Source organism: Salmo salar, chromosome ssa14 (assembly GCF_905237065.1).
Source record: "Salmo salar chromosome ssa14, Ssal_v3.1, whole genome shotgun sequence".
In the NCBI taxonomy this organism is placed as follows: domain Eukaryota; kingdom Metazoa; phylum Chordata; class Actinopteri; order Salmoniformes; family Salmonidae; genus Salmo; species Salmo salar.
The window spans coordinates 85,232,800-85,259,204 of NC_059455.1; the positions used below are offsets into that span (position 1 = coordinate 85,232,800).

Here is a 26,405-nt window from a genome sequence, read left to right on the forward strand (position 1 = left end):
AGCCAAACCCCACACTCCTCCTGTGTTGAAGTCTGAGATTATGCTTTGGAGGTCTACGTGGTAAGAAAGGACAGGCTTGCATACACTAATGAATGATACTGTAATGAAACAGCATGCAGGGAGCAGGTCTCGAACCCTCGACCTTCAAGCCCGAAGTCCGGCGCGCTATCGACTGTGCCGCAAAAGCATGCTCGAGCGGCAGAGTCGATTTCCGCGCTTATAAACTCAGGGTCGTTACAATACGTTCTTCGATTTGCATTGAAATCCCCGTTTGCTTTGGATGACAAAATAAAGACTAATGAAACAGGAACTTCACCCACGACATTTGTCAAAACATACCAACTTTAGTTAATATATCAGAGAGACTCTGTAGAGGTACAAGGGGAGAGTTTTTTTCAAACATTTTTTCTAATTAGCTTTTTTACCAAGCAAAGCAATACTTTTTTTGTCTAGTTCTTATAAAACTCCACTCACTCACTTTATGAAAATATCAGTAGAAAATGTAATTTAAAATAGCTACATTTCGTCAAGTGGTGACAAGTTTCTAAATTGTCTTGTTTGTATTTTAATACTTATTTCAAATTATATGACTTTAAATGAGGCACAGAAGGGCACCTTATGTTTTGACGTCTGTGGGTCCTTTGGTTCCGCGAGGGGTGTGTTTACACCATAGACCGTGAACGGTTTACACTGATGTCACTTCAGTTTGCCAAGGGGGTGAGTGGAATATTCCTAGCAAATGTTGATTTATTATTCAGATATTGGTCGGATAACATGTGTATACGATATGAGTCGCCGTACCAGCGATACCGTGAATTGTCCTCACTTAGCCATCCAATATAATGTGTCCTTAAGTGTTTGTTTAGGCTAAATAAATCACAAAGGAAACGCTAACTAGCTAACGTTAGCTATTTAGCTAGCTTATTTTTCATAAAGGATCTCATCACTTTTGAATGTTGTTATTGATATCTATTTATCTTGTCATGGACCTTGCCAATATATGTAATGAGATGAATTCACCACTAATTTAGCAACATGTAGTTAGCTAGCTAAGCTACATTACGTGTTTTCAATCCAAGAGAGGTCTTCTTCCTGCTTTTCTTCTCTCTTGCTATAGTGACAGTAGCTAGCTAACATGACAGATCTGTAACGTTACAGCCACACTTTAGTCAATTAATTTACTTTGATATGTATTTTAATTGGCGGTTGTTCACTTTCTGATGTCATCCTCCAACTCTTAGCTATTGGTTTGTCTAACCTTCCTATACTGCAGCTGAAGAATTTGAAATAGATTTGTGTTAACATGTATTACTTTTAATAGATCAAGTTGTGAGAGCAGCATTCACCATGTTTCACGGAATACCTGTCACGGGAGGTATGGGAGGAGGTAAGTTGGTCCTTTGTAGCTCAGTTGGTAGAGCATGGCACTTGCAATGGCAGAGTATTGGGTTCGATTCCCGGGACCACCCATATGTTTTACGCATGACTTAGTCGCTTTGGATAAAAGTGTCTGTGAATTGTCATATATTATTATGTATTAAAGGCCTAGTGCAGTCAGAAACACAATTTTCCTATGTTTTATATTTCCACACTGAGGTTGGAATAATACTGTGAAATTGTGAAAATTATGATAAAACCCTTTTAGTGTAAGAGCTGTTTGAAAATACCTGAAATTTCTGCCTATTTTGGTGGGAAAAGTTTTGGCCAGTAAATTAGTTAATAGACTAATAAGAAATAGTTCCCAAACTCTGCCAATAACAACAATTTTTCTGTTTTTGCCTCCCCACTCAGACCACCCCCAGACAGTCCTAGCACAATTATTGCTTGAGAAATTGCTATTTGTTAAGAAGCTATTTTTTTTGTTAGCATTTTAATTGAAAGCAATTGTGATAAGGTACTTAATTGTTACCCATAAATTATTTGATATTGAGATAAAAACTGCTGCATTGGAACGTTTAAGTTTGCCTAGTGGTTAGCGTTGGGCCAGTCACCGAAAGGTTGCTAGATCAAATCCCCGAGCTGACAAGGTAAAAATATGTCGTTCTGCCCCTGAACAAGGCAGTTAACTTACTGTTCCTAGGCCGTCATTGTAAATAAGAATTTGATCTTAACTGACTTTTCTAGTTAAATATAGGTTAAAATAAAATATGCACTTTAGACATGATCATCAGAAATTTGCTCGTCTTATAAAGCATCTGTGACTGTTATACTTTTATATTTCTCTTCGTTATAGCTCCTGCCAATAAACCTGAATTGTATGAGGTAAGTGGCGTGGAGTTTTGTAGGGTTCGCATAATTGCTTCTTGTGGCATATTTGGTGGAGCTCTTTTAGATATTTAATTTGGCTTTGAGTTTCCTGCTGTTACCTGCTTTTTGTACCTGCATTTTATCAGAAAGAAAAAATAATACAGTTTTCTGTTTTTTTTTTTAGGAAGTAAAATTGTACAAGAATGCAAGAGAACGAGAGAAGTAAGTGAACATTGACTGTAAATTAATAATATAAGCTATTCACAATCTATGTAGGTTAAATGTTAACATTGAGCGTTGTGCTTGTATTAATCAAGGTTTGACAACATGGCAGAGCTGTTTGCTGTGGTGAAGACACTTCAGGCCCTGGAGAAAGCTTACATCAAAGACTGTGTGACCCCTAATGAGTGAGTTTACACTCTTCACTGTTTGTGTACGCATGTGTCATGGACTGTAAATAAAGGTGTGTGTGTGTGTGTGTGTGTGTGTGTCTTAAAACATCTTGTCTGTATGAGGTTGTTTCAACATTAGTTTGAAAATCCGTTATGAGATTGATTACTGTGTGTTTCTGTCAGGTACACGGCTGCTTGCTCCAGGCTGCTGGTGCAATACAAGGCTGCTTTCAAACAGGTCCAGGGATCTGACGTGGGTTCTATCGATGACTTCTGCAGGAAGTACAGAGTGAGTTTATATCAGTCACACTGCTTTGAGTAGAGTGCCGGTCTTGCAGATAGAAGATCTAATCCACTCAATGTAACACATAGTGGCTGATCCCAGATGTATATGGGCTTTAGGCAACTCTGCTGGCTGCTGAACAATAGAACAATATCTGAATATGAGTAAATTGGGTTATGCCATATGTTGTTCTCCTCTCCCTTCTCTTTTATGTTAGCTTGACTGCCCGCTAGCTATGGAAAGAATCAAGGAGGATCGACCAATCACCATCAAGGATGACAAGGGGAACCTGAATCGCTGCATTGCAGATATCGTATCGGTAGGTCTCTTTGCCATGCCCATGACATTAAACACTGACTGAGTGATTTCAATCCCAGTGTTCACTTTGGGCTTTTGGCCAACATTGAAGCCTTTTACAGCCCCATATAGATTGAATAATAAAGTGCGTTCTGTTTCAGTATTAAGTCATTTTCTTAATTTGCATCATTCTCTGGCTCGTCCCAGAACACTGTGTTGGTGCGCCCTTAAGTGCCACAGCAAATTGCATCCCACATCAAACCTGCCAATATCCAACAAGGCCGCTGAACAGGGAGGAACTACTTGATATACTGGCATCATAGGACATATAACGCTCACTCGTTGATAAGCTCAGACTGATTGGACCACACATTTTAAAGAGTATGCTTGTGCTGCAGTAAATTTCAGGTTGCTGACAGATGGTGAAATAGTCAGTCAAACATTATTGTCCTCTGTCTCTGTTTCTCCTCTCTTATCTCCAGCTCTTTATCACTGTGATGGACAAGCTACGTCTGGAGATCCGGGCCATGGATGAGGTAAATAGATCGGACTGAGACAAATGACAATGAACATTAACACATCACCTATAATTAGGGCTGGGAAAACCTCAGGGTTCCTATTTATAGGCTACATAGCCCAATTTGGATATTTTGCACATTTATTGGCAAAAGATCTGATTGGTCAAAATACCATTTATTGGCAAAATATCTGATCTGATTGATCAAAAGACCAATAATTGGGCAAAGGATCAGAATTGGGCTGCCTGTGTAAACGCAGCCATATAACTTGTCAGGTAAAGTGGTTAGGGCCTGGTGTAGTTCCTATGTTTGATTGACTGACTGATTAATTGGTTTGAATTGTTCAGATCCAACCAGACCTGAGAGAGCTGATGGAGACCATGAACAGAATGAGCAACATGCCCCCAGACAATGAGGCCAAGGACAAAGTCAGCCTCTGGTAAAGATGTACCTCATTTACACACATTGAGGGGCTGGTTTCCCGGACACAGGTTAAGCCTAGTCTTAGACTAAGTAGGACATTCAATGGAGAATCCTCATTGACCATGCTCTTTAGACTAGGCTTAATCTGTTTTCGGGAAACCGGCTCTTGTTGTCTAAGAATGACGAAGTAGGCTTAACACAAACACCGAGTGGCGCAGCGGTCTAAGACAATGCATCTCAGTGCTAGAGGTGTCACTACAGACCCTGGTTCGATTCCAGGCTGCATCACAACCGACCGTGATTGGGAGTCCCATAAGACGGTGCACAATTGGCCCATCCAGATTAGGGTTTGGCCGGGGTAGGCGGTCATTGTAAATAAGAATTTGTTCTTAACTGACTTGCCTAGTTAAATAAAAATAGTATAGTAATTCAGAAGGTAAAGAGTTGCTTGTTCTCCTCTGTAGGTTGACCACTCTCAGCAGCATGTCAGCCTCTGATGAGCTGGACGACTCCCAGGTTCGCCAGATGCTGTTTGACCTGGAGTCAGCCTACAATGCCTTCAACCGCTTCTTACACTCCTCCTAATCTACCCACATCATCCAGGACTGTTGTCACCTTTCTTATATCATTGTACAACCCCTTCCTCTTCTCCTCTCTACATGTCTCCAAAGTCATCACCCCTATTTGTGCTTTGTATTATTCCATTGAATAGTATATATTTTTTCCCTCCCACTTTGGTACAGTATCTATCTTCTCCTTTGAACTCTAACCTAGACTCATGGCAGCATCCAGTGCTGTGGCCTTGCCTAGTGGGGTGGTCTTCCTGTTCAGTTGGATGCCTTGTTGAGTTGTAGTTCTCCAGCCTGAGTGACGGTGTACTGTGTTAAGGCTGCTTGTATCAGCCTGCATTCTTGAATCTACGTAGAACCATGTTTACTACTGGCTTTGACATATCAACACAAGGCCCAGTGAGTCTGATCCCTTTATAAGTCACTTTATCTGAAGATGAGACATAAAACATATAAAAAAATAAAAAGTGACCTGAGGTGGTTTAAGACGTTTGGTTGGCTTGATTAGGGATGGAGAATCCCTTGACAAGTGATGGAAATAACATTTAGAAAAGAACAAACTGCAATTTTTGGGTCAAATCCAGTATATTGCTGTTCCCCATCTGCACTCCGAGACAGTCCAATAACTTGTGTAGAGGTTATTACTTTAACTCCAGTTGTAACAGATGGTTAGGTTAACTTGGTGGGCCTTTAAATAGTTATGAGTTGTATGTAATGCACCCTTATTGATGATTATGTTGAAACACTCTGGTGAAGGAAATGTGGCTGTTGTCTATGGCTTTGTTTTCCTCATTTGATTTGAGTAAAATATTATAGTAGTACTACTACTTCAGTTAATGTGCATAATTAAGCTTTTCTTTAGATGTGAGGGTTTGGCCACATCAGGTGGGCAATGGAGACAGGTGGATTCATAGAATTCCCTCTTCATTTTGGGATGCTGACTAAATGTGTTTCACCCCTCAATTATAATTAGGGAGAGCATATTTATTAAGATTTATCATTGTAAATAATGCAACTTTGAATTTAAAAAAGCATGTAAGGTCTTTTTTAGAAATAAAAATAAAAAATCTACCTCCAACTTTGGTGTCCGCCTTTTATCATGTTTTAACGTTTATGTGTGTGAATTATATGGTTATTCATTGCACATTTTGCTTTGTATCTTGGACATATTGATGAGACTCCTCGGTTCAGAAAATAAAGAATGCGGCTCCTTTAAAAGCGGTCTGAATGGGTTCAGCAGCAAAGATGCGTCTCCAGGACAACAAACAATTACAAAAAGAACCCGATATGTTTTTTTTCTGTCCAGCAGCAAACCACTATCGGCTGTCGCTGACATCCTTGAACCTGACATTTTCAGTGCTTTCAAAGAAGACCATGGGTAATTTTACTTTAGGGATATATTTGTGAATGAATGTATCGGTGCGCAACGACTGTGATTGATCAGTAACCATTCAACATTAGCTCAGAAGTTCAAAGGGGCTAGCTCGCATGCTGCTAAACAACATAGCTAGCTAAAATCACGTGTTTTATATTTAACTAATTCAAACGAAAGGGTGTGAAGATACCAGCTCCAAGAAAGTTGATACCTTGAATCACATGTTTTCAGAACGTTCATCAAACGTTTCTTCGCAGAATTTAAACTTGGGGCTGAGACTGTTACATTGTAATTAAGGCATGAGAAACATCTAAACAAAGAATAAGGATGAACGTCACAGAGGTGGAGGATCATATTTCTATGAAATATGAAATACAAAGAAGACTTGGAAAGGGGGTAAGTAATATAGGCTGTCTCCTGTTTTTATAGTCTGTGAAAAGTTGTTTGTTGGGAAGAAGGTCGAACTTATGACAGCTGTATTGCACACTGCTGTCAAACAATAATGGTAGCTACAAAAAGCAAGTCGTTGTGTACGTTTTCTGTCGCTTTTGAAAATGTATTTTAATTGAATAATCAATAAATTACTCTCAATTGCACACATTGCTACATTTCACTTTTTCCTCTCCTGTCTTTCCTTTAAGAAAACTTCTTACAATTCCCCAGAATTAAAGTTCCTTTGAATAATGATGTCATAAGCTAGAGGATTGTCTACTTTTTCAGAACAAGCTGTTTCTTTCAGCCAGATCAGTAGACTTTGATACTAGGGAAATAGAAAAATCAGTGACTTCAGAGTCCAAAGCTTTTGTTTTGTTTTTCCCCAGACAGACATATAATAATGGAATCCCTGCCTTCATTCCCCTTGACAAACCAATAAGAGAGTATCTCCCCATGTGTTATAAGAATCAGGGAGGCTAGATCTATCTCTGAACTGTATAGTGCCAGGTAGTGAACCTGGGACACTGTTGAGTCATGTAGATACATCATACAAATGCTAACTAATCTTCCCTTGAGGGGAGGCCAATGGTCATATTACACTTGTTAACAGTTAACTACAGTTTAATTTTACCCAAGAAAATAATGTGTGTTTTGCAACTATTCCTAGGTTACAATACCAAGAATACAATTCAGAAGTTCCAAGACAGTAATTTGTCAAAAATATGTAAGAAAGTCTCCCTTGACAACCCCTATTTCCCCAGTTTTCGTTCCATCTGACAATATTAAAGTAAGCCTTGCTTTGCATTTTAAGCAGGAAGTCATTGACGCCAGGTGGGACTGGCCACAGAGGGACCAGTGTCTAGTGAACCTGATCATGTGTTCTCTCTGCTCAGCACTGGGCTGTCTGTCGGGGGACCCATTGTCATAACCAGTCACCTCTCCTCGATGTGCTGCTGACTCTAAAAGTGCTTAGTAATCTCTCCCTAAAACACTTTGTCTTTCCTTACTCTCCACTCTACTTCACTGTCTGTTTTCATATTGTGATTTCAGTTTCTCTTAAGGCTCAACTACAGTCTTGTGGCAGTTTGTTTAACCTTGAATCCTTATAATGATTCACTAACAGTTTTATATTTCTTTATCTGTGTCCAGGCATATGGGATTGTATGGAAGGCTGTGGACAGGCAGACAGGAGAAGTTGTGGCTGTTAAGAAAATATTTGATGCCTTCAGGAATAGGACTGATGCCCAGGTTTGTGATACATGATGATATTGGTCATTGACATTGTCTGCCACTAACTAGGTGTTGCTACAGAGGTATAACCTTAATACTGTATATGTTGTGCAGGTTTGTGGAGTGTACCAAAGAAGACTCTGTTCAACAACCTTGACTATATCTAATTATACAGTGGGGGAAAAAGTATTTGATCCCCTGCTGATTTTGTACGTTTGCCCACTTACAAAGAAATGATCAGTCTATCATTTTAATGGTAGTTTTATTTGAACAGTGAGAGACAGAATAACAACAAAAAAATCCAGAAAAATGCATGTCAAAAATGTTATAAATTGATTTGCATTTTAATGGGGGAAATAAGTATTTGACCCCTCTGCAAAACATGACTTAGTACTTGGTGGCAAAACCCTTGTTGGCAATCACAGAGGTCAGACGTTTCTTGTAGTTGGCCACCAGGTTTGCACACATCTCAGGTGGGATTTTGTCCCACTCCTCTTTGCAGATCTTCTCCAAGTCATTAAGGTTTCGAGGCTGACGTTTGGCAACTCGAACCATCAGCTCCCTCCACAGATTTTCTATGGGATTAAGGTCTGGAGACTGGCTAGGCCACTCCAAGACCTTAATGTGCTTCTTCTTGAGCCACTCCTTTGTTGCCTTGGCCGTGTGTTTTGGGTCATTGTCAAGCTGGAATACCCATCCACGACCCATTTTCAATGCCCTGGCTGAGGGAAGGAGGTAATCACCCAAGATTTGACAGTACATGGCCCCGTCAAATGATGCGGTGAAGTTGTCCTGTCCCCTTAGCAGAAAAACACCCCCAAAGCATAATGTTTCCACCTCCATGTTTGACGGTGGGGATGGTGTTCTTGGGGTCATAGGCAGCATTCCTCCTCCTCCAAACACGGCGAGTTGAGTTGATTCCAAAGAGCTCCATTTTGGTCTCATCTGACCACAACACTTTCACCCAGTTGTCCTCTGAATCATTCAGATGTTCATTGGCAAACTTCAGACGGGCATGTATATGTGCTTTCTTGAGCAGGGGGACCTTGCGGGCGCTGCAGGATTTCAGTCCTTCACGGCGTAGTGTGTTACCAATTGTTTTCTTGGTGACTATGGTCCCAGCTGCCTTGAGATCATTGACAAGATCCTCCCGTGTAGTTCTGGGCTGATTCCTCACCGTTCTCATGATCATTGCAACTCCACGAGGTGAGATCTTGCATGGAGCCCCAGGCCGAGGGAGATTGACAGTTCTTTTGTGTTTCTTCCATTTGCGAATAATCGCACCAACTGTTGTCACCTTCTCACCAAGCTGCTTGGTGATGGTCTTGTAGCCCATTCCAGCCTTGTGTAGGTCTACAATCTTGTCCCTGACATCCTTGGAGCGCTCTTTGGTCTTGGCCATGGTGGAGATTTTGGAATCTGATTGATTGCTTCTGTGGACAGGTGTCTTTTATACACGTAACAAGCTGAGATTAGGAGCACTCCCTTTAAGAGTGTGCTCCTAATCTCAGCTCGTTACCTGTATAAAAGACACCTGGGAGCCAGAAATCTTTCTGATTGAGAGGGGGTCAAATACTTATTTCCCTCATTAAAATCCAAATCAATTATAACATTTTTGACATGCGTTTTTCTGGATTTTTTTGTTGTTATTCTGTCTCTCACTGTTCAAATAAACCTACCATTAAAATTATAGACTGATCATTTCTTTGTCAGTGGGCAAACGTACAAAATCAGCAGGGGATCAAATACTTTTTTACCTCACTGTAATTTTATGGAAATACTGTAACAGCCAGGGGTTCTCAAACAGCTAGTGTATTATTTTTGTTGTTGTTGTTGATGATTAAATAGATTGTCAATTAAGATTGACTCGTCACAATGTTTTTTTCTCTACAGCGGACATTCAGAGAAATAATGTTTCTTCAGGTAAGAATGAATACCGATATCAGTTAGTGTAACAGTGTTGCTTACGTCCCTCTCCTTTCCCCAACCTGGGCTCGAACCAGGGACCATCTGAACACATCAACAACTGCCTCCCACAAAGCATCGTTATCTATCGCTCTGCAAAAGCCATGGCCCTTGCAGAGCAAGGGAAACAACTACTTCAAGGTCTCAGAGCAAGTGATGTCACCGATTGAAATGCTAATAGTGCGCACCACTAATTAGCTAGCCATTTCACACCGGTTACATTAACAACAAATGGAAAGTTGAAGTGAGTTTTGTTTGAATGGAGCACAAGCGCAGCCTGTAGCCAGCTCCATAGCCAGAGTGGAATGGTCCTGTTGCTGTGGAAACTGGGGCCGTGCTTGCATACCGTAATGTAAACACCAGATGGCTCCTGCTCTTCAGGAAGAGTCCCTGATGCTGATTAGACCCTGCCAAGTGTTGAACTGGTGTATCTAAAGTTGTGAATAACATGGGCAAGCTAGAACCAAAAATCTCATGTGAACATAGTCTGTCCACGAGAAATTATGGATAACAAAATGGACACTAAAATGTTTATGACATGGTTTTTAAATGAATGTGTAAACTGATCATTCCCTATGCTAATGAGACAGAGACGGTTCTGTTTAGTTATTCTATAGATGAGCAGAAGCCTCAGTCTGGGGGGTGGGGTGTGCCATATGTAAGCTAACATATGGAATTATTTTAAGATGGTGGATAATTTAGCTATTTGATTTAGAATTTTAGGACCCCTGTCGGTATTAAACAAATATATACAAAAATTGGTTTGACAAAATATAGAATTTGGCCTTTACTACTATAGCCCATAGAAGCACATTGAATAACACATTCATAAATGGCAAAACAGACAGTCAAAAAGGAGATATAAGAAAGCTCAGGAAACATTTTAGTTTTTTGGACATATTTAAGCCTTCTTTTTTATTTGCACAAAACTCCCTCCATAAAAAAATTATAACCAGTACCAGGTTACCTTTTTAATTTTTCTAGGCAAGTCAGTTAAGAACAAATTCTTATTTACAATGACAGCCTACCCCAGACGATGCTGGGCCAATTGTGCACCGCCCTATGGGACTCCCAAACACTCCGGTTGTCATGCAGCCTGGAATCAAACCAGGGTCTGCAGTGACGCCTCTACCACTGAGATGCAGTGCCTTAGACCGCTGCGCCACTCGGTAGCCCAACCTTCAGACGAGTCCCGTGACGCTTGTGGGGGTCGTACAGCAAAACGGAGAACTCCATCGTGTTCATGGGAATCTCATCTTTCCATAGAGTGGTTGGTTATTAGTTATGCCAACCCGTTCGGACACTACAGATGTTTTAGTGAGAAGACCGATTTTCGGAATGTCTCGTGGTCTGACAAACACCGCTGTAGCCTGGCCACCTTCCACCAGTGGTGGAAAAAGTACCCTAATTGTCATAATTGAGTAAAAGTAAAGATACCTTAATAGAAAATGACTGAAGTAAAAGTGAAAATCACCCAGTAAAATAGTACTTGAGTAAAAGTCAAAAGGTTTTGGGGTTTTAAATATACTTAAGTATCAAAAGTAAATGTAATCGTTAAAATGTACTTAAGTATCAAAAGTAAAAAGTATAAGTATATATTTTTTAACGGTTAGCCAGGGGCACACGCCAACACTCAGACATAATTTACAAACTATGCATTTGTGTTTAGTGAGTCCCCCAGATAAGAGGCAGTAGACCAGGGATGTTTTCTTGATAAGTGTGTGAATTTGACCATTTTCCTTCCTGCTAAGCATTCGAAATTGAACAAGTACTTTTGGGTGTCACGGAAAATGTATGGAGTAAAAAGTATATTATTTTCATTAGGAATGTAGTGAAGTAAAAGTTGTCAAAAATATAAATAGATATCCCCCCAAAAACTACTTAAGTAGTACTTTAAAGTATTTCTACTTAAGTACTTTACACTACTGCCGTCCACCTCAGATGCAGAAGGCCGACAGGTGGATGCAGTGGAATGAGACGCAGCCCATGCAAAAAAAATATAGTTCTAGCTTAAACAGATGGATGTTGATGGGAGATTTTTTTTCTTATGTTATTTCGATTGATGCACGGGTGCGTCAATAGACTCTTAAGGATATTTAAAGAGACTACTAACAGTATTGGGGAAAGTTTGCTGTGTGATTTTGGTGCTTAGTTAATCATTCAGATGGTTACCATATATTCTGACCTCATGAAAGTGGATAGAAAACTGGACACACGGGACAAGCAAACAGTGTGGTCCGCTTTTATCGGTCTCCAGTCTCCACCATCCACTCCAGCCAGGGAAAACAGAGGACAGGGCCTTAAGCTGTGTGTGAGTGTCCATAATAAGGCTATTACTACCTCCCACCGAAACACTGGCACCCCAGTCTCTGGATGGTTTACATTACATAGCATTTCAACATTGACCCATTCCAACACCACCTAGACTGTTATGTCACTATCCCTAAGAAGATTCTCCCTTTGTAGTCAAACCAAATCACATTTTATTTGTCACATGCACCAAATACAACAGGTGTAGACTTTACCATCAAATGCTTACTTACAAGCCCTTAACCAACAATGCAGTTAAGAAAATGGAGTTAAGAAAATATTTACTAAACTAAAGTAAAAAAAAAAAACATTAAAAAAAGTAACACAATAAAATAACAATAATGAGGTTATATACAGGGGGTACTGGTACCGAGTCAATGTGCGGTAATACAGATTAATCGAGGTAATTTGTACATGTAGGTAGGAGTAAAGTGACTATGTATAGATAATAAACTGTGAGTTGCAGCAGTGTAAAAACAGGGGGGGGTCAATGTAAATAGTCCGGGTGTCACGGTTGTCGTCGGTGAAGGAGGACCAATACGCAGCAGGTACGTGTATGCTCATCTTGAGAATTTATTAACTTCAAAAAATGAACGTACAAAATCACAAAACAAAAAGAACGAACGAACAACTACAAACAGTCTGGCTAGCATAGGCTCAACACAGAACAATCACCCACAAATCACAAACACACCCTAATATATGGGACTCTCAATCAAAGGCAGATAGACAACACCTGCCTTCAACTGAGAGTCCCAACCCCAATTAACCAAACATAGACATACACTCACTAGACTCCACATAGAACTACCTAGACATAAACCAAAACCCGAAAATACTAAACCAAACACCCCTTTAACAAACACACCACCCCGAACCACATAAAACAAATACCCTCTGCCACGCCCTGACCAAACTACAAAACAATTAACTTTATATACTGGCCAGGACGTGACACCGGGTGGCCATTTGATTAATTGTTCAGCAGTCTTATGGCTTAGGGGTAGAAGCTGTTAAGGAGCCTTTTGGACCAAGACGTGGCACTCCGGTACCGCTTGCCTTGTGGTAGCAGAGAGAACAGCCTATTACTTTGGTGACTGGAGTCTTAGAATTTCTTTTTAGGCCTTCCTCTGACACCACCTAGTATACACAATACCAGTCAAAAGTTTGGACACACCTACTCATTCAAGGGTTTTTCTTCATTTTGACTATTTTCTACATTGTAAAATAATATTAAAGACATCAAAACTATGAAATAACACATATGGAATCATGTAGTAACCAAAAAAGTCTTAAACAAATCCAAATATATTTTAGATTTTAGATTCTTCAAAGTAGCCACACTTTTGCCGGTTGGAACCAAAAATCTCAAATTTGGACTCATCATCAAAGGACAGATTTCCACCAGTCTAATGCCCATTTCTCATGTTTCTTGACTCAAGCAAGTCTCTTCTTATTATTGGTGTCCTTTAGTAGAGGTTTCTTTGCAGCAATTCGACCATGAAGGCCAGATTCACACAGTCTCCTCTGAACAGTTGATGTTGAGATGTGTCTGTTACTTGAACTCTGTGAAGCATTTATTTGGGCTGCAATCTGACCAGTTAAATCTAATGAACTTGTCCTCTGCAGCAGAGATAACTCTGGGTCTTCCTTTCCTGTGGCAGTCCTCATGAGATCCAGTTTCATCATAGTGATTGATGGTTTTTGCGACTGCACTTGAAAAAACGTTCAAAGTTCTTGAAATTTTGCAGACTGACTGACCTTCATGTCTTAAAGTAATGATGGACTGTCGTTTTTCTTTGCTTATTTGAGCTGTTCTTGCCATAATATGGACTTGGTTTTTCACCCAATAGGGCTATCTTCTGTATACCACCCCTACCTTGTCACAACACAACTGATTGGCTCAAATGCATTAAGAAGGAAAGAAATTCCACAAATGAATGTTCAACAAGGCGCACCTGTTAATTGAAATGCATTCCAGGTGACTACCTCATGAAGCCTTGGGCTCCCGAGTGGCGCAGCAGTCTAAGGCACTGCATCTCATTGCTAGAAGTGTCACTACAGACCCTGATTAAATTCCAGGCTGTATCACAACTGAGCGTGATTGGGAGTCCCATAGTGCAGCGCACAATTGGTCCAGCGTTGTCCGGATTAGGGTTTGGCCAGGGTAGGCCGTCATTGTAAATAAGAATTTGTTCTTAACTGACTTGCCTTGTTAAATAAAGGTTATATAAAAAATAAATAGAAAGCCGGTTGAGAGAATGCCAAGAGTGTGCAAATCTGTCATCAAGGCAAAGGGTGGCTACTTTGAAGAATCTCAAATATATTTTGATTTGTTTAACACTTTTTTGGTTACTACATGATTCTGTATGTGTTATTTCATAGTTTTGATGTCCATGCTATTATTCTACAATGTAGAAAATAGTAAAAATAAAGAAAAGCCCTCAAATGAGTAGGTGTGTCCAAACTTTTGACTGGTACTGTTGGTCCTGGAAGGCAGGAAGGTTGGCCCAAGTGATGTACTGGGCTGTACGCACTACCCTCTGTAGCGCCTTAAGGTCGGATGCCGAGCAGTTGCCATACCAGGCGGTGTCAGTATGCTCTCGATGGTGCAGCTGTAGAACTTTTTGAGGATCTGGGGACCCATGCCAAATCTTTTGTCTCCTGAGGGGGAAAAGGTGTTGTTGTGCCCTCTTCACGACTGTCTTGGTGTGTTTGGACCATGAAAGTTTGTTAGTGATGTGGACACCAAGGAACTTGAAACTCTCTACCCGCTCCACTACAGCCCCTTCGATGTGTATGGGGGTGTGTTCGGTCATAACATTGTTTTAATTCATTTACGGTGGTTTTTGAGGACTGTGTGTGCGTGCATGTGTCTTTTTCAAACAGTTATGTATTTTTCCCTGCAGGAGTTTGGAGATCATGCCAACATCGTCAAACTGCTGAACGTCATCAGAGCTCAAAACGACAACGATATTTACCTGGTCTTTGAATACATGGGTGAGGACTCTTATGTGGATTGTCTATTGACATCCATTTTGAATCTTCTGTCGGTTGACTTCAGGATTGTGGTGATTTGTGAAATGGTAGCACGCTATATAATATTACATGCCTATTAATAATAACAGATATACATGCAAGATGCATCGATGACTCTTGATGGTCAAAATCACCCTGATACCCAATAAAAAACATTTTCAGGGCTTTCCCACTGTATTTATTATTTTCCACCTACCTTGTAATAAATTTGATGGGGTCGGCCATTATGAAATAACAACACGGAAAGAATGTAGGCAGTCAGGCAGGCAAGCTGCAAGGTTATGCAGCAGTTTAAACCTGGCACCAGAGGGAGGTGTGAGAGGGGAGGGCTCTTCTCCTCTTGCCTGCCTGCGATGCCTGCTGAGTCCACACATTGGACTGCTCTCTGATCTCTGCAGGCTAATCTCTGAGTGTGGGCCAACATCACGGCACATGTTTTCCCTGGCACACCCCACCATGGAAAATGCCTCCTTTGTCCAACCCTGGCTAATTTTGGGGCACTGCAGGAGTGTGCAGATTGTTTATGGGAAACGTGACGTGTCTGGTTTGTTATTCATTGAGTGTTTTATAGAAAGGTGCCATTATTCTGAGTGTGGTATGGATGAATGTTCAATGCTGGATGATTCCTGTTGGTTATTACTGTTTTTACCACCTGTGTGTTGCAGACACCGACCTGCATGAGGTGATAAAGAAAGGCAACCTGCTGAAAGACATCCATAAACGCTATATCATGCATCAACTCCTTAAGGCCACCAAATACATGCACTCAGGCAATGTCATCCACAGAGACCAGAAGGTACAGTAGAATGTTTAAATTGCCAATGTACTAAGAAGTGTGCATATTGAGAATATGACATTATTGCATTTGCAGATGTGCTGGTGCCACCAGTATGGGTGACGTTATACAATTCTTCTGTTTTTCTGGAGGAAAAATTATTTGGATGACATGATTTAATTTGCTTTCCTCTTCCCACAGCCGTCCAATATTCTGCTTGACACGGATTGCTTTGTGAAGCTGTGTGACTTCGGTTTAGCAAGATCTCTCTACCAGATCCAGGAGGATGCTGGGAACCCGGCGCTGACAGAGTATGTGGCGACGCGTTGGTATAGACCTCCTGAGATCCTGCTGGGCTCCTCAAGGTACACATGCACTGGGACCTGCTGTACGTTTCTCAATAAACTGGGCCACTTCTTCAGGCTTGAATACATCTCTGAAAGAGTGAACTGTTTTCTTGATTCAGTGTTAACTTGGGTTTCTGATCAAATAATGCACCCAATGAGAAGGTAAGTATTCATGCAGAAACCTGCCGAGAAACCTGTCAGTGCCTGTGAAATCACTGAAATACTTTGATTTCTTCTATAGGTACACAAAGGGTGTAGACATGTGGAGTATAGGCTGTATCCTAGGAGAGATGCTGCTTGGGAAGCCCCTTTTCCCTGGAACCTCCACCATCAACCAGATAGAGAAAATCATGAGTGCAATTCCATACCCTAGCCCAGAGGGTGAGTATTCATTACTGGCTGCACAGTTCACAGACAACTGCTAGTGTGCTATTTGCTTGTTGAGCACTAGTGGTGGAATCAAGCTTTTATGCCCCTAACTCACCAAGTTAACTGACCAACTGATCATTACTTAAGTAATGATATGTGATTTTATTTTCAGACGTACTTTCGATCAGATCTGAGTATGGTGCCTCTGTGATTCAGAGGATGCTACTGAGGTAAGGCATAGCGGAAGTCCTACAGAAGTAAATATGTCTATATAAAGGTGTCTAGACATTTTGAGAGCTTGAAGGTTCTATAAGGTTCTATCTGCAGTTTTGTCAAAATTGAGTTATTGATATTGCCTTGTTCTATTCAATGTTATCTACCTATATAGTACTCTAAATACCCCCAATTGATGCTGTTAAGTTCAAAAGAATACAAATTAAAATTTGCTAACACCATTCAAACCAATGAGGGTTCGGAACGTTAAAGCCAATTATCTCAATCATCTTTTTGCAGATAGAACCATATAGTTGCAAGCTCTTGATATATTCATAGTGCTCCACTCTGTCTGTATTTGTCTGCCTGCGTGACCAGGCCCCAGGTGCCTCTAGAGGACCTTCTGCAGCCGTCGGTGCCCCCTGATGCCCTAGACCTGGTGTGTCGCCTGCTGGTGTTCAACCCAGACAAGAGGCTGACCGCTGAGCAGGCCCTGCAGCACCTCTACGTCTCCAGGTAACGTAGAAATCAAATCCAATTTATTTATACAGCACATCTCATACATTAAAATGCAGTGTAATGTGCTTTATACAAGCTTTTATAGGCTATAGGCTAGTTATCAATCATGTCCAGTCAAATGTATTGTATAACGCCCTTTTTAAATCAGCAGTTTAGAGTAACCCAGGCTAGACCCGAAGGGCAAGGGAAGCTGGTTTGATGACACAATGCTAGAATCCTTTAATGATGTTAATACTGTTCATTTCTGTTATTGGGCTGCATCCCAAATGGCACTCTGTTCCCTATATAGTGCACTTCCTTTGACTTGGGCCCTGGTTAAAAGTATTGCACTATGTTGGTTAGTTTTTTGCTTTTACAATGTTACTGAGTAGTGCTAGCCTTGGATTGAACAATTTCGTTATTCTCTATTTGTGTTGTGTTATGTCATAGTCTTTGTGTTTTCCCCTTAATTTCACTGGAGATTCCACAACCCAGACAAGGAGCCAGGTCTGGACCATGCCGTGATCCTGCCTGTGGATGATGATGTCCAGTTGTCGGTGGTTCAGTACCGCAACAAACTGTACAAGGTAATACTGAGGGGAGGCAGGATGATGAACACCTGTCTCGTGTTCTGTGTTTGGTTGGCTTAGGGTAGACCATTACTGCCAATTGTTGAACAGTTACTAATAGAGTGTGAAACAAGTTCCTTTCAAGGCATTATGACAATAGACATTTTTATTAATGACTGAAAAAAGGGCAGAGTATCTATAATCAGTCTTCTCTATCCCTCTTTTATCTCTGTCCTGTGGAAAAGATGATTCTAGAGAAGAGGACCCCAAGGAGAATGCTCCGTAATATCCAGCCCAGGCCGAAGAAGAAAGAGGAGCCGGTCTCTGTGTCTGACAGTGGAGACCATGGGAAGGAAAGGCCCAATGGGAAGAACAAAGGCGGTCCGGAGCCAGTCCCAGTGGCTGGTGATGGTGGAGGGGACCTTCGGGTTAAATCCCTTCATGATAAGACTGAACACCAGGCTGCTCGTCCAGTTATCATCATACCCACCCCAGTACCTGTGTCTACCCTGCCGGCCCTGGAGAAGACCAGCCCTGCAGCTAGCCCCGTCATGGGAAAGACTACATATAATCCCATCACACATGTTGCCAGTGAGTACACGAACACACACATATGGTCCCCAACATTCACACACACCTTCACACTTCATACACACAGGCACATTCTTTCTCATGGTATTTTCTCTTCTATTTCTCTCATGCAGATGGTTTTGTTAGAAGTCTGGCTGGACCACCTCACTATTTTCGCTCTGGAACTGCCGGCAGGAAATTGGAGCAACAGACGAGTGATGAAAATGTAACTGTACTGCCAGCAGAGGGCGCTAATGGCAACACTGTTGTAAGTACCACTGTCATAAGAAAAACTGAGTTGTATTAGGAAAAACTCAGGTCCCAGGAAAGAGTTTAGTTACAACAGATGTAACAGATCACGTTAAATACAATACAGCCTGCAACAAGGGAACAATAATCAACAACAATTCAAAAAGATTGTTGGACTTGCAGAATAAATCACCCATTTTATATCCTCTTGAGATACATGATGTAATACAATATCTACAGGTAACTGCCAAAATAATGGAAACATTTGAGTAAATGAGGGCTACAAAGTATATTGAAAGCAGGTGCTTCCTGAGTTAATTAAGCAATTCTTTATTTTATTTAAGCCTGGCAAGTCAGTTAAGAACAAGTTCTTATTTACATTGACGGCCTACCGGGGAACAGTGGGTTAACTGCCTTGTTCAGGGGCGGAATGACAGATTTTTACCTTGTCAGCTCAGGGATTCGATCCAGCAACCTTTCAGTTACTGGCCCAACTCTCTAACCACTAGGCTACCTGCCGCCCCAAAATTAACAAAGGAATTAACATCCCATCATGCTTAGGGACATGTAAAAAAAATGCTGGGCCGGCCATTCATTTGGCTATCAAGACCATGTCCCTATAGGATGACAATGTCCCCATCCACAGGGCACGGGGGTGGCAGGTATAGCCTCGAGGTTAGAGCGTTGGGCCAGTAACCGAAAAATCTGCTGTTTCAAATCCCGAAGCCGACAAGGTGAAAACCTGCCGCTGTGACCTTGAGCAAGGCATTTACCCGCAATTGCTCAAGAGGCGCTTGACAATTGTGACCCTGGTCGTGATTCCACTCCCTGCGGGTGTCTAAGGGGGAGTTGGGATATGCAAAAAACACATTTCCATTACAGACTTGTTACAGGAAAAATATAAGCATCCCCCAAAACATTATTATGAGTGGTCACTGAATGGTTTGATGAGCATGAAAACGATGTAAACCATATGCCATGGCTGTCTGTCACCAGATCTAAACCCAATTGAACACTTAGGGAAAATTCTGGAGTGGCGCCTGAGACAGCGCCACTCCAGAAACACAAAATTATGAAATTTCTTGTGGAAGAATGGTGTCACATCCCTCCAATAGAGTTCCAGACACTTGTAGAATCTATGCCAAGGTGCATTGAAGCTGTTGTGGCCCAACACCCTATGAAGACACTATGTTTCCTTTATTTTGGAAGTTACCTGTATGTGTGTACGTGATGTGTTTGTGCAGATCATCAGTTTCTCCTCGGACCTCCTACTAGGACATTCAGTGATTAGTTGCAGCGTCACTTGTTCATAGCAGAATACAAGAGAATAAACTACACACAATTCCGAACATTCAGACTGACGCAATCTTCAGCTAGCACCTTGAATGTCTCAAATATAGACTACTGGATAGACAAGCATGTTAGTCGTGTGTATTACAGACAGACTGTGGATTTATGAGCCATTGTGTTGATCACTACGCAGCACAACAAGTTATTTTGAGTGTCCACTGCAAAATATACATGCATGGAGATATGTTTCTGTAATAATTTCTCTCTCTCCCTCTTTTTTGCTCTCTCGCGCTCTCTCTCTCTTTTCCTATCTGTTAGTCTATGGAGCAGATTCTGCAGCGCGGCCGCTCAGCACCTGTCAGCCACAACCGTTCCTTCTCCCTGACCCTCTCCCATCCCCAGAACAACCCGCTGGTCCGCAGAGACGAGCCCTCTGTGTCCTCAGGGATATGTGTCACCTCTGCACGCCTGGTGAGTGGACATTACCCTGCTACTTTAACAAACTCATACTCTATGATCTCATATACTGGTGCTGCTCCCACTATTGAGAAGTCTTAATGTCAATGCCATAAATCATCTTCTGTAATGTGTCCTTTTCCAATGTTTCATTATCAGCCTGTTGAGAGCAGGGAACTCAGCTGCCGACTGTGATATGTTTCTACATTGTAGCCTACATTTTGATGTAAAGGACTTGTCCCATATTCCCCCACATAAAATGTTGGTCTCCCCCTCTAACCCATATTTTCTCTCCATTTGGTCCTTTTTGGGGGTTAAACAAAGAACCAGCGGTCCCAGTCTCAGACACGAGAGGCACGGCCCCCTCCTCCCAGGTTCAGTAAGAAGGTTTTCCAGAGTAAAGCCAATGTGGCGGCTGCCGGGGATCCCCGTGCCAAACTGGGCAGCTATTCTCAGGCCTATGGCACCATCAACAAGACAGAGCTGGATAACCTTATGAGGTGTCGACACCACCAGTAACCACCACACTATGCTGGATGTATGGGACACTGTCTGACATCAGACGGGCAATAGACAAGGGGACAGGGAACAGGGAGATATAGGCTAGTGGAATGTTTGGGGAGGAAAATATTATTGCGAGACAAAAGTTACGAGTTCAGCAGTACAGATTGGAAGTAACCATGGAGACATGGAAATCCATAGAGCAAAGGTGACAATGATTAAATGCCGTCAACTTAGCCCCATTTCCTTTGTGAAATAATGACTTGCTGGGAAATGGGAACTATAGATCCTTAGCTTAATGTAACTAAATTGGCAAGGGTTTTTACAGTGAAATGCTTTATACTAGAGGACAGCAGATATACCAGTGTAAATATATACAGTACCAGTCAAAAGTTTGGACACACCTACTCATTCAAGAGTTTTTCTTTATTTTTACTATTTTCTACATTGTAGAATAATAGTGAAGACATCACAACTATGAAATAACACATATGGAATCATGTAGTAAGCAAAAAAGTGTTAAACAAATCAAAATATATTTTATATTTGAGATTCTTCAAAGTAGCCACCTTGATGACAGCTTTGCACACGCTTGGCATTCTCTCAACCAACTTCACCTAGAATCTTTTGCTTTTCCAACAGTCTTGAAGGAGTTCCCGCATATGCTGAGCACTTGTTGGCCACTTTTCCTTCACTCTGCGGTCCAACTCATCCCAAACCATCTCAATTGGGTTGAGGTTGGGTGATTGTGGAGGCCAGGTCATCTGATGCAGCACTCCATCACTCTCCTTCTTGGTCAAATAGCCCTTACACAACCTGGAGGTGTGTTGGGCCATTGTCCTGTTGAAAAACAAATTATAGTCCCACTAAGTGCAAACCAGATGGCATGGCGTATCTCTGCAGAATGCTGTGGTAGCCATGCTGTTTAAGTGTGCCTTGAATTCTAAATAAATCACTGACCGTGTCACCAGCAAAACACCCCCACATCATCACCCATCCTCCTCCATGCTTCATGGTGGGAACCACACATGCAGAGATCATCCGTTCATCTACTCTGCATCTCACAAAGACATGGCGGTTGGAACCAAAAATCTGAAATTTGGACTAATCAGACCAAAGGACAGATTTCCACTGGTCTAATGTCCATTGCTCGTGTTTCTTGGCCCAAGCAAGTCTTATTATTGGTGTCCTTTAGTAGTGGTATCTTTGCAGCAATTCACAGTCTCTTCTAAACAGTTGAAATTGAGATGTGTCTGTTCAACTCTGTGAAGCATTTATTTGGGCTGCAATCTGAGGTGCAGTTAACTCCAATGAACTTATCTTCTGCAGCAGAGGTAACGCTGGGTTTTCCTTTCCTGTGGTGGTCCTAATGAGAGCCAGTTTCATCATAGCACTTGATGGTTTTTGCGACTGCACTTGACGAAACTTTCAAAGTTCTTGAAATGTTCCACATTGACTGACCATCATGTCTTAAAGTAATGGACTGTCGTTTCTCTTTGCTTATTTGAGCTGTTCTCTCTATATATATATATATATCTTTATTTAACTTGGCAAGTCAGTTAGAACAAATTCTTATTTACAATGACGGCCTACACCGGCCAAACCCGGATGACGCTGAGCCAATTGTGCACCGCCCTATGGGACTCCCAATCATGGCCGGTTGTGGTACAGCTAAATGGGGCTATCTTATGTATACCACCCCTACCTTGTCACAACACAACTGATTGGCTCAAACGCATTAAAAAGGAAAGAAATTCCACAAATTAACTTTTTAACAAGGCACACCTGTTAATTGAAATGCATTCCAGGTGACTACCTCATGAAGCTGGTTGAGACAATGCCAAGAGTGTGCAAAGCTGTCATCAAGGCACAGTGTGGCTACTTTGAAGAATTTAAAATCTAAAATATATTTTGATTTGTTTAACACGTTTTTGGTTACTACATGATTCCATATGTGTTATTTCATAGTTTTGATGTCTTCACTATTATTGTACAATGTAGAAAAAGAAAAAAAAACCTTGAATGAGTAGGTGTGTCCAAACTTTTGTCTTGTACTGTATATTGAGTCAAGACTGTCTTGCAATAAATGTGTAGAACATATGTAAAACAGAACATTTATGTTGTGTATAAATGCTATTTTATCTACAATTTCCTTGAAAGCAAATTCAAGATACTTTATAGCAAAATAGTGCATCCAATATGCACAGCAAAATAAATGTTGACAGTGGATGTATGTAAAGCAAACCTGTGGTTTCATAATAAAAATATGATTTATTTATTTTTAAACTTAGTGGTGAATGTAATTTGTTAAAGTATGCATGGTACAGTACACACCACTAAATTCAATATAAGATAATGATTCTGACACACCCAAATGTATGGATCAATGTTTCAGATATGACTCTAGTCATATTGTAAGGGCATCAACATTACAGTACACTCAATATGGTGTATGCAATTTGTTATCAATTAAATAGCCCTTATCAGTAGAAATTGGTGATTTCCACCAATGACTGTATGAAATCCCACAAACAGCAGCACATGACGTCAGGTACTGTAGCGCTCACTGTTGCGGGAAAGGCTGTTCACCGATGACTGGACATTTACATCAGATGAAATAGCTGGGTTTCGAAAGCGAAACGTCAAGTCAACGGGGTTTTGCAGTGGCTAATATATTACACTGTTTAAGAAGGGTAAGGTTGCTTTCTATTTGGAAATGATTCAATTGCTTCTAAATACATTTAGCAGTAAACGCTGTAGCTAGCATATGGCTAACGTAGCTGAACATGTCATGCCATGTTCAGTCGTTGTTTACTAAAAACATGAACAAACATATTGACTAAGATACACTAGCTAAAGTAATGCATTTGGCCTTTGACTCTAAGTAGGATAACAACACTTGGGTGGTGCTAAAATGTCAGACAGTTCGGTTTGCTAAAAAGATGAACTGGTAAGCTGACGATGCTAGCTAACTAACGATGCGAGGCGTGCAAGGCTTGTTGTACAACTTTGTCGAAATTATGAATGGATAACTAGCTAGGTAGTGAGCTACATCTGCTACGTCTTTATTTTCCCCATGCGCTAACATAATATAGTTACCAGTTTTAGCTTGCCATCCTCTTTATGTTATTGTGTATCGAAACGAAACTATTTTCTTTAATGAAACGTTATTAAGCTAACAAACAATAGTTTCCCGCAGTCACGGGCTTGTTTAGCAACTGAGAGCGAGGTACGAGCGCAGACATGCTCATTTTTCATCTAGACTATTCAGCATTAATGAATGACAACACTGCCTGGGAGGCATTTGCTGTAGGTAAGTCTACGCAACAAAATCGCCATCTGGGAACGAGCGCTGTAAACGAGAAGGCCCCTCTGATAATTTATTCAGTCAGCGGAGGCAAGGTGCATTCAACTGATACGATGCACATCGTAGTTCAGGCCTGTGGATGGATGTACAACACTGATATGATGGGCGAATTGAAAAGCTAGGATTAGGTAGCCGGTTGTAATGCACGGATGCGTTGTTTATGTATAGCTTATCAACTAGCAAGTTTTATTATGAGGCAAACAGGGATGCTATCAGTGTTTACATTCAATTTCCTTTGTTTGCAGCCAATTAGCTGGAAAGAATGCGCCAGTCAGTGTGGGCTTTAATTCTCAGAAAGGCCTACTGTCCAATTGTTTACATTGTTGGAATGCATACAGAATATTCCTATTAGTGCTGATTACATATCATCATAGTACTGCCTGTGTTCATGCAGCTGATATTTGTTTATTTCTAGAAATGTGAACCTGCAGCCTGATACTCAGCCTCATCATTTTCAAGGTCTTGAATTGTGCTTAACAAGAAAATAACTCAAACTTGCTGTCGCCGCCACAAGCAGTTTAGGCCTACGTTTTATTCATCTTCTCCCAATAAATGCTTTATTTTCATGTGCTCCTGTTTTTACTATGGTCGGGACGATACCAGTATGCCGATTATTTTTCCATGGCCAAAAATGAAAACACTAAGCAAATCAAACTATTTGGTCCTTTAAAAAACGATGGTGCTTTGTTTCCTTGCCACTATACTAAGGAGCAGAGGTGGGACCAAGTCCCTATTATTCGAGACACAAGCAAGTCTCTAGTCACAAGGTACGAGTCCAAGTCGTCCATTCTAAGTGCTCAGTCAAGCTTTTCCAAGTCAAGTGAATAAAAAAAATCTATACATGCAATTTCTTCTTCAACTACAAATCTTAGTCTATTTATTGAGGTTACCAGAATGCCCTTTTAATTATTTTGTCTACAACTTATTTTGATGTAAAAAAATTCATTTTAACTCATTCCAAATGCAACTGTCATAAGTGAATAATACATTTCAAGCAATTTTGACATAACAAAAGACCAGTAGGCCTACTGTAGTAATTGTTGCTTGATGCCCCACCGTTTCACACCTGCATTTTATGTTGTTGCTGAAAGTCTTTCATGTTAGCAGCCAATATCAAGTAGGGATATCATGTCACTTCTCTGAAATCCAGAGCAAGCAGAATAATAAGGCCTACCTACCTGTATGCAGCGATGGTTGCAGGATTGCCTAGAAAGCATGGTCTGTCTGCACAGCACACTCACTTTGGAGGGCCACTCGTTGCCATCTGGCTAGCCCTTTGCTTCCTCACAAATACTGTCATTCATTTGCCAGAATGTCACATCTTCATCCCATAATATTGAAGGCAGTGCAATGTCACAGATATCTAAAGACATCTAGCCAGTAGGCTATTGTTCTGGTAAAGATGCCTCGGTAGTACATTTCTCAACTGTATTTTATATGGATAATCTAGATGGCCTACTCTGTTTTTGTCAGGCAAAACTGGAGGAAATGAAAGGAGTGCTTTCTGGGTCACTAATCTGTATATGCGTGCCCTCCTTGACATGCCAGTGCTGATGGCTGGGCGTTGTTCAACAATCAAGACGCGCAACTGAAGCACAGATGAGATTTTTGAGACAGTCATTTGGTGCAGTACCATAGGCCTATATTAGAAAGCAAATAAAATAGGCAAAGGTGTGTGTGTGTGTGTGTTTTTGTTTATATATAAATACAAATGGTAGGCTATATTTTATATATACATATGTGTGTAGTCTAGCGGATCTCGTTTTTAGGCTATCTCACCCGACTTGTCTTGATTGACAATTTGCTGGTCCAATCAGAGGGCCTAGCGTGCGTTTTACTAGCCAATCTGTTGCAGGTTTTTGTGCATGCTGCGGCTACTGTCTCTGGCTATGTGGAGTGTAATCCATGGAGTGCCACAAAATGTTTGACAAAACATTACAAAACCTGGCCAGATAAGTCAAAGTTGAGTCCCAAGTCTTGAGGCTCCAACACTCATCAAATTTGTGACTCGAGTCCACACCTCTGCTAATGAGTATTGCGATACTGGAGGTACTGTTTTCCTAAAGATATTAAATCTGCTTGTGATTTGTTTCCTTGCCACAATACTAACAAGTATCG

At 41.1% G+C, this 26,405-nt stretch overlaps 3 protein-coding genes across 7 annotated transcripts in view; all 3 read left to right on the forward strand.

The window, feature by feature from the left end:
- The first annotated feature begins 682 nt into the window (after positions 1–682).
- On the forward strand, positions 683–5,807 carry vps28 (VPS28 subunit of ESCRT-I). The gene is given in 10 exon segments (NM_001139667.1): positions 683–717; positions 1,322–1,387; positions 2,234–2,262; positions 2,432–2,469; positions 2,565–2,654; positions 2,823–2,928; positions 3,140–3,241; positions 3,702–3,755; positions 4,085–4,176; positions 4,625–5,807. Coding segments are annotated over 9 exon segments (672 nt in total). The 5' UTR covers positions 683–717; positions 1,322–1,347; the 3' UTR covers positions 4,746–5,807.
- Positions 5,808–5,999: 192 nt separating this feature from the next.
- Positions 6,000–21,377, forward strand: mapk15 (mitogen-activated protein kinase 15). Of its 4 annotated transcripts, none has more exons than XM_014142899.2 (15): positions 6,000–6,107; positions 6,362–6,500; positions 7,689–7,787; positions 9,663–9,692; positions 14,954–15,044; positions 15,749–15,879; positions 16,060–16,223; positions 16,447–16,586; positions 16,747–16,804; positions 17,166–17,303; positions 17,767–17,872; positions 18,100–18,445; positions 18,559–18,692; positions 20,282–20,434; positions 20,750–21,377. In XM_014142899.2, the coding sequence occupies exons 2-15, from the start codon at positions 6,432–6,434 to the stop codon at positions 20,936–20,938; spliced, it is 1,848 nt and encodes a 615-aa protein (XP_013998374.2). In that variant the 5' UTR covers positions 6,000–6,107; positions 6,362–6,431; the 3' UTR covers positions 20,939–21,377. The 4 variants fall into 4 exon arrangements, with proteins under 4 accessions (XP_013998374.2, XP_013998373.2, XP_013998372.2 ...); XM_014142898.2 differs by having other exon boundaries at positions 6,336–6,500; positions 20,744–21,375; XM_014142897.2 differs by having other exon boundaries at positions 20,744–21,375.
- A 2,056-nt stretch (positions 21,378–23,433) lies between these two features.
- The window catches only part of LOC106570485 (protein lifeguard 1), a 43,797-nt gene continuing 40,825 nt past the window's right edge, over positions 23,434–26,405 (forward strand). Inside the window, exon 1 of one of the 2 annotated variants that reach the window (XM_045694899.1) lies at positions 23,434–23,613. The gene's annotated coding sequence lies outside the window, so the exon portion shown is untranslated. The remainder of the gene's footprint in view (positions 23,614–26,405) is intronic. The other variant, XM_014142886.2, reaches the window with a different exon arrangement.

Bases quoted from the DNA above. Each gene is read 5' to 3' on its own strand.
- mapk15 (XM_014142898.2), top strand. From the start codon at position 6,432: ATGAACGTCACAGAGGTGGAGGATCATATTTCTATGAAATATGAAATA. The intron at 6,501-7,688 runs GTAAGTAATATA...ATCTGTGTCCAG, and splicing joins AAAGAAGACTTGGAAAGGGG to GCATATGGGATTGTATGGAA. The intron at 18,693-20,281 runs GTAAGTACCACT...CCTATCTGTTAG, and splicing joins GCGCTAATGGCAACACTGTT to TCTATGGAGCAGATTCTGCA.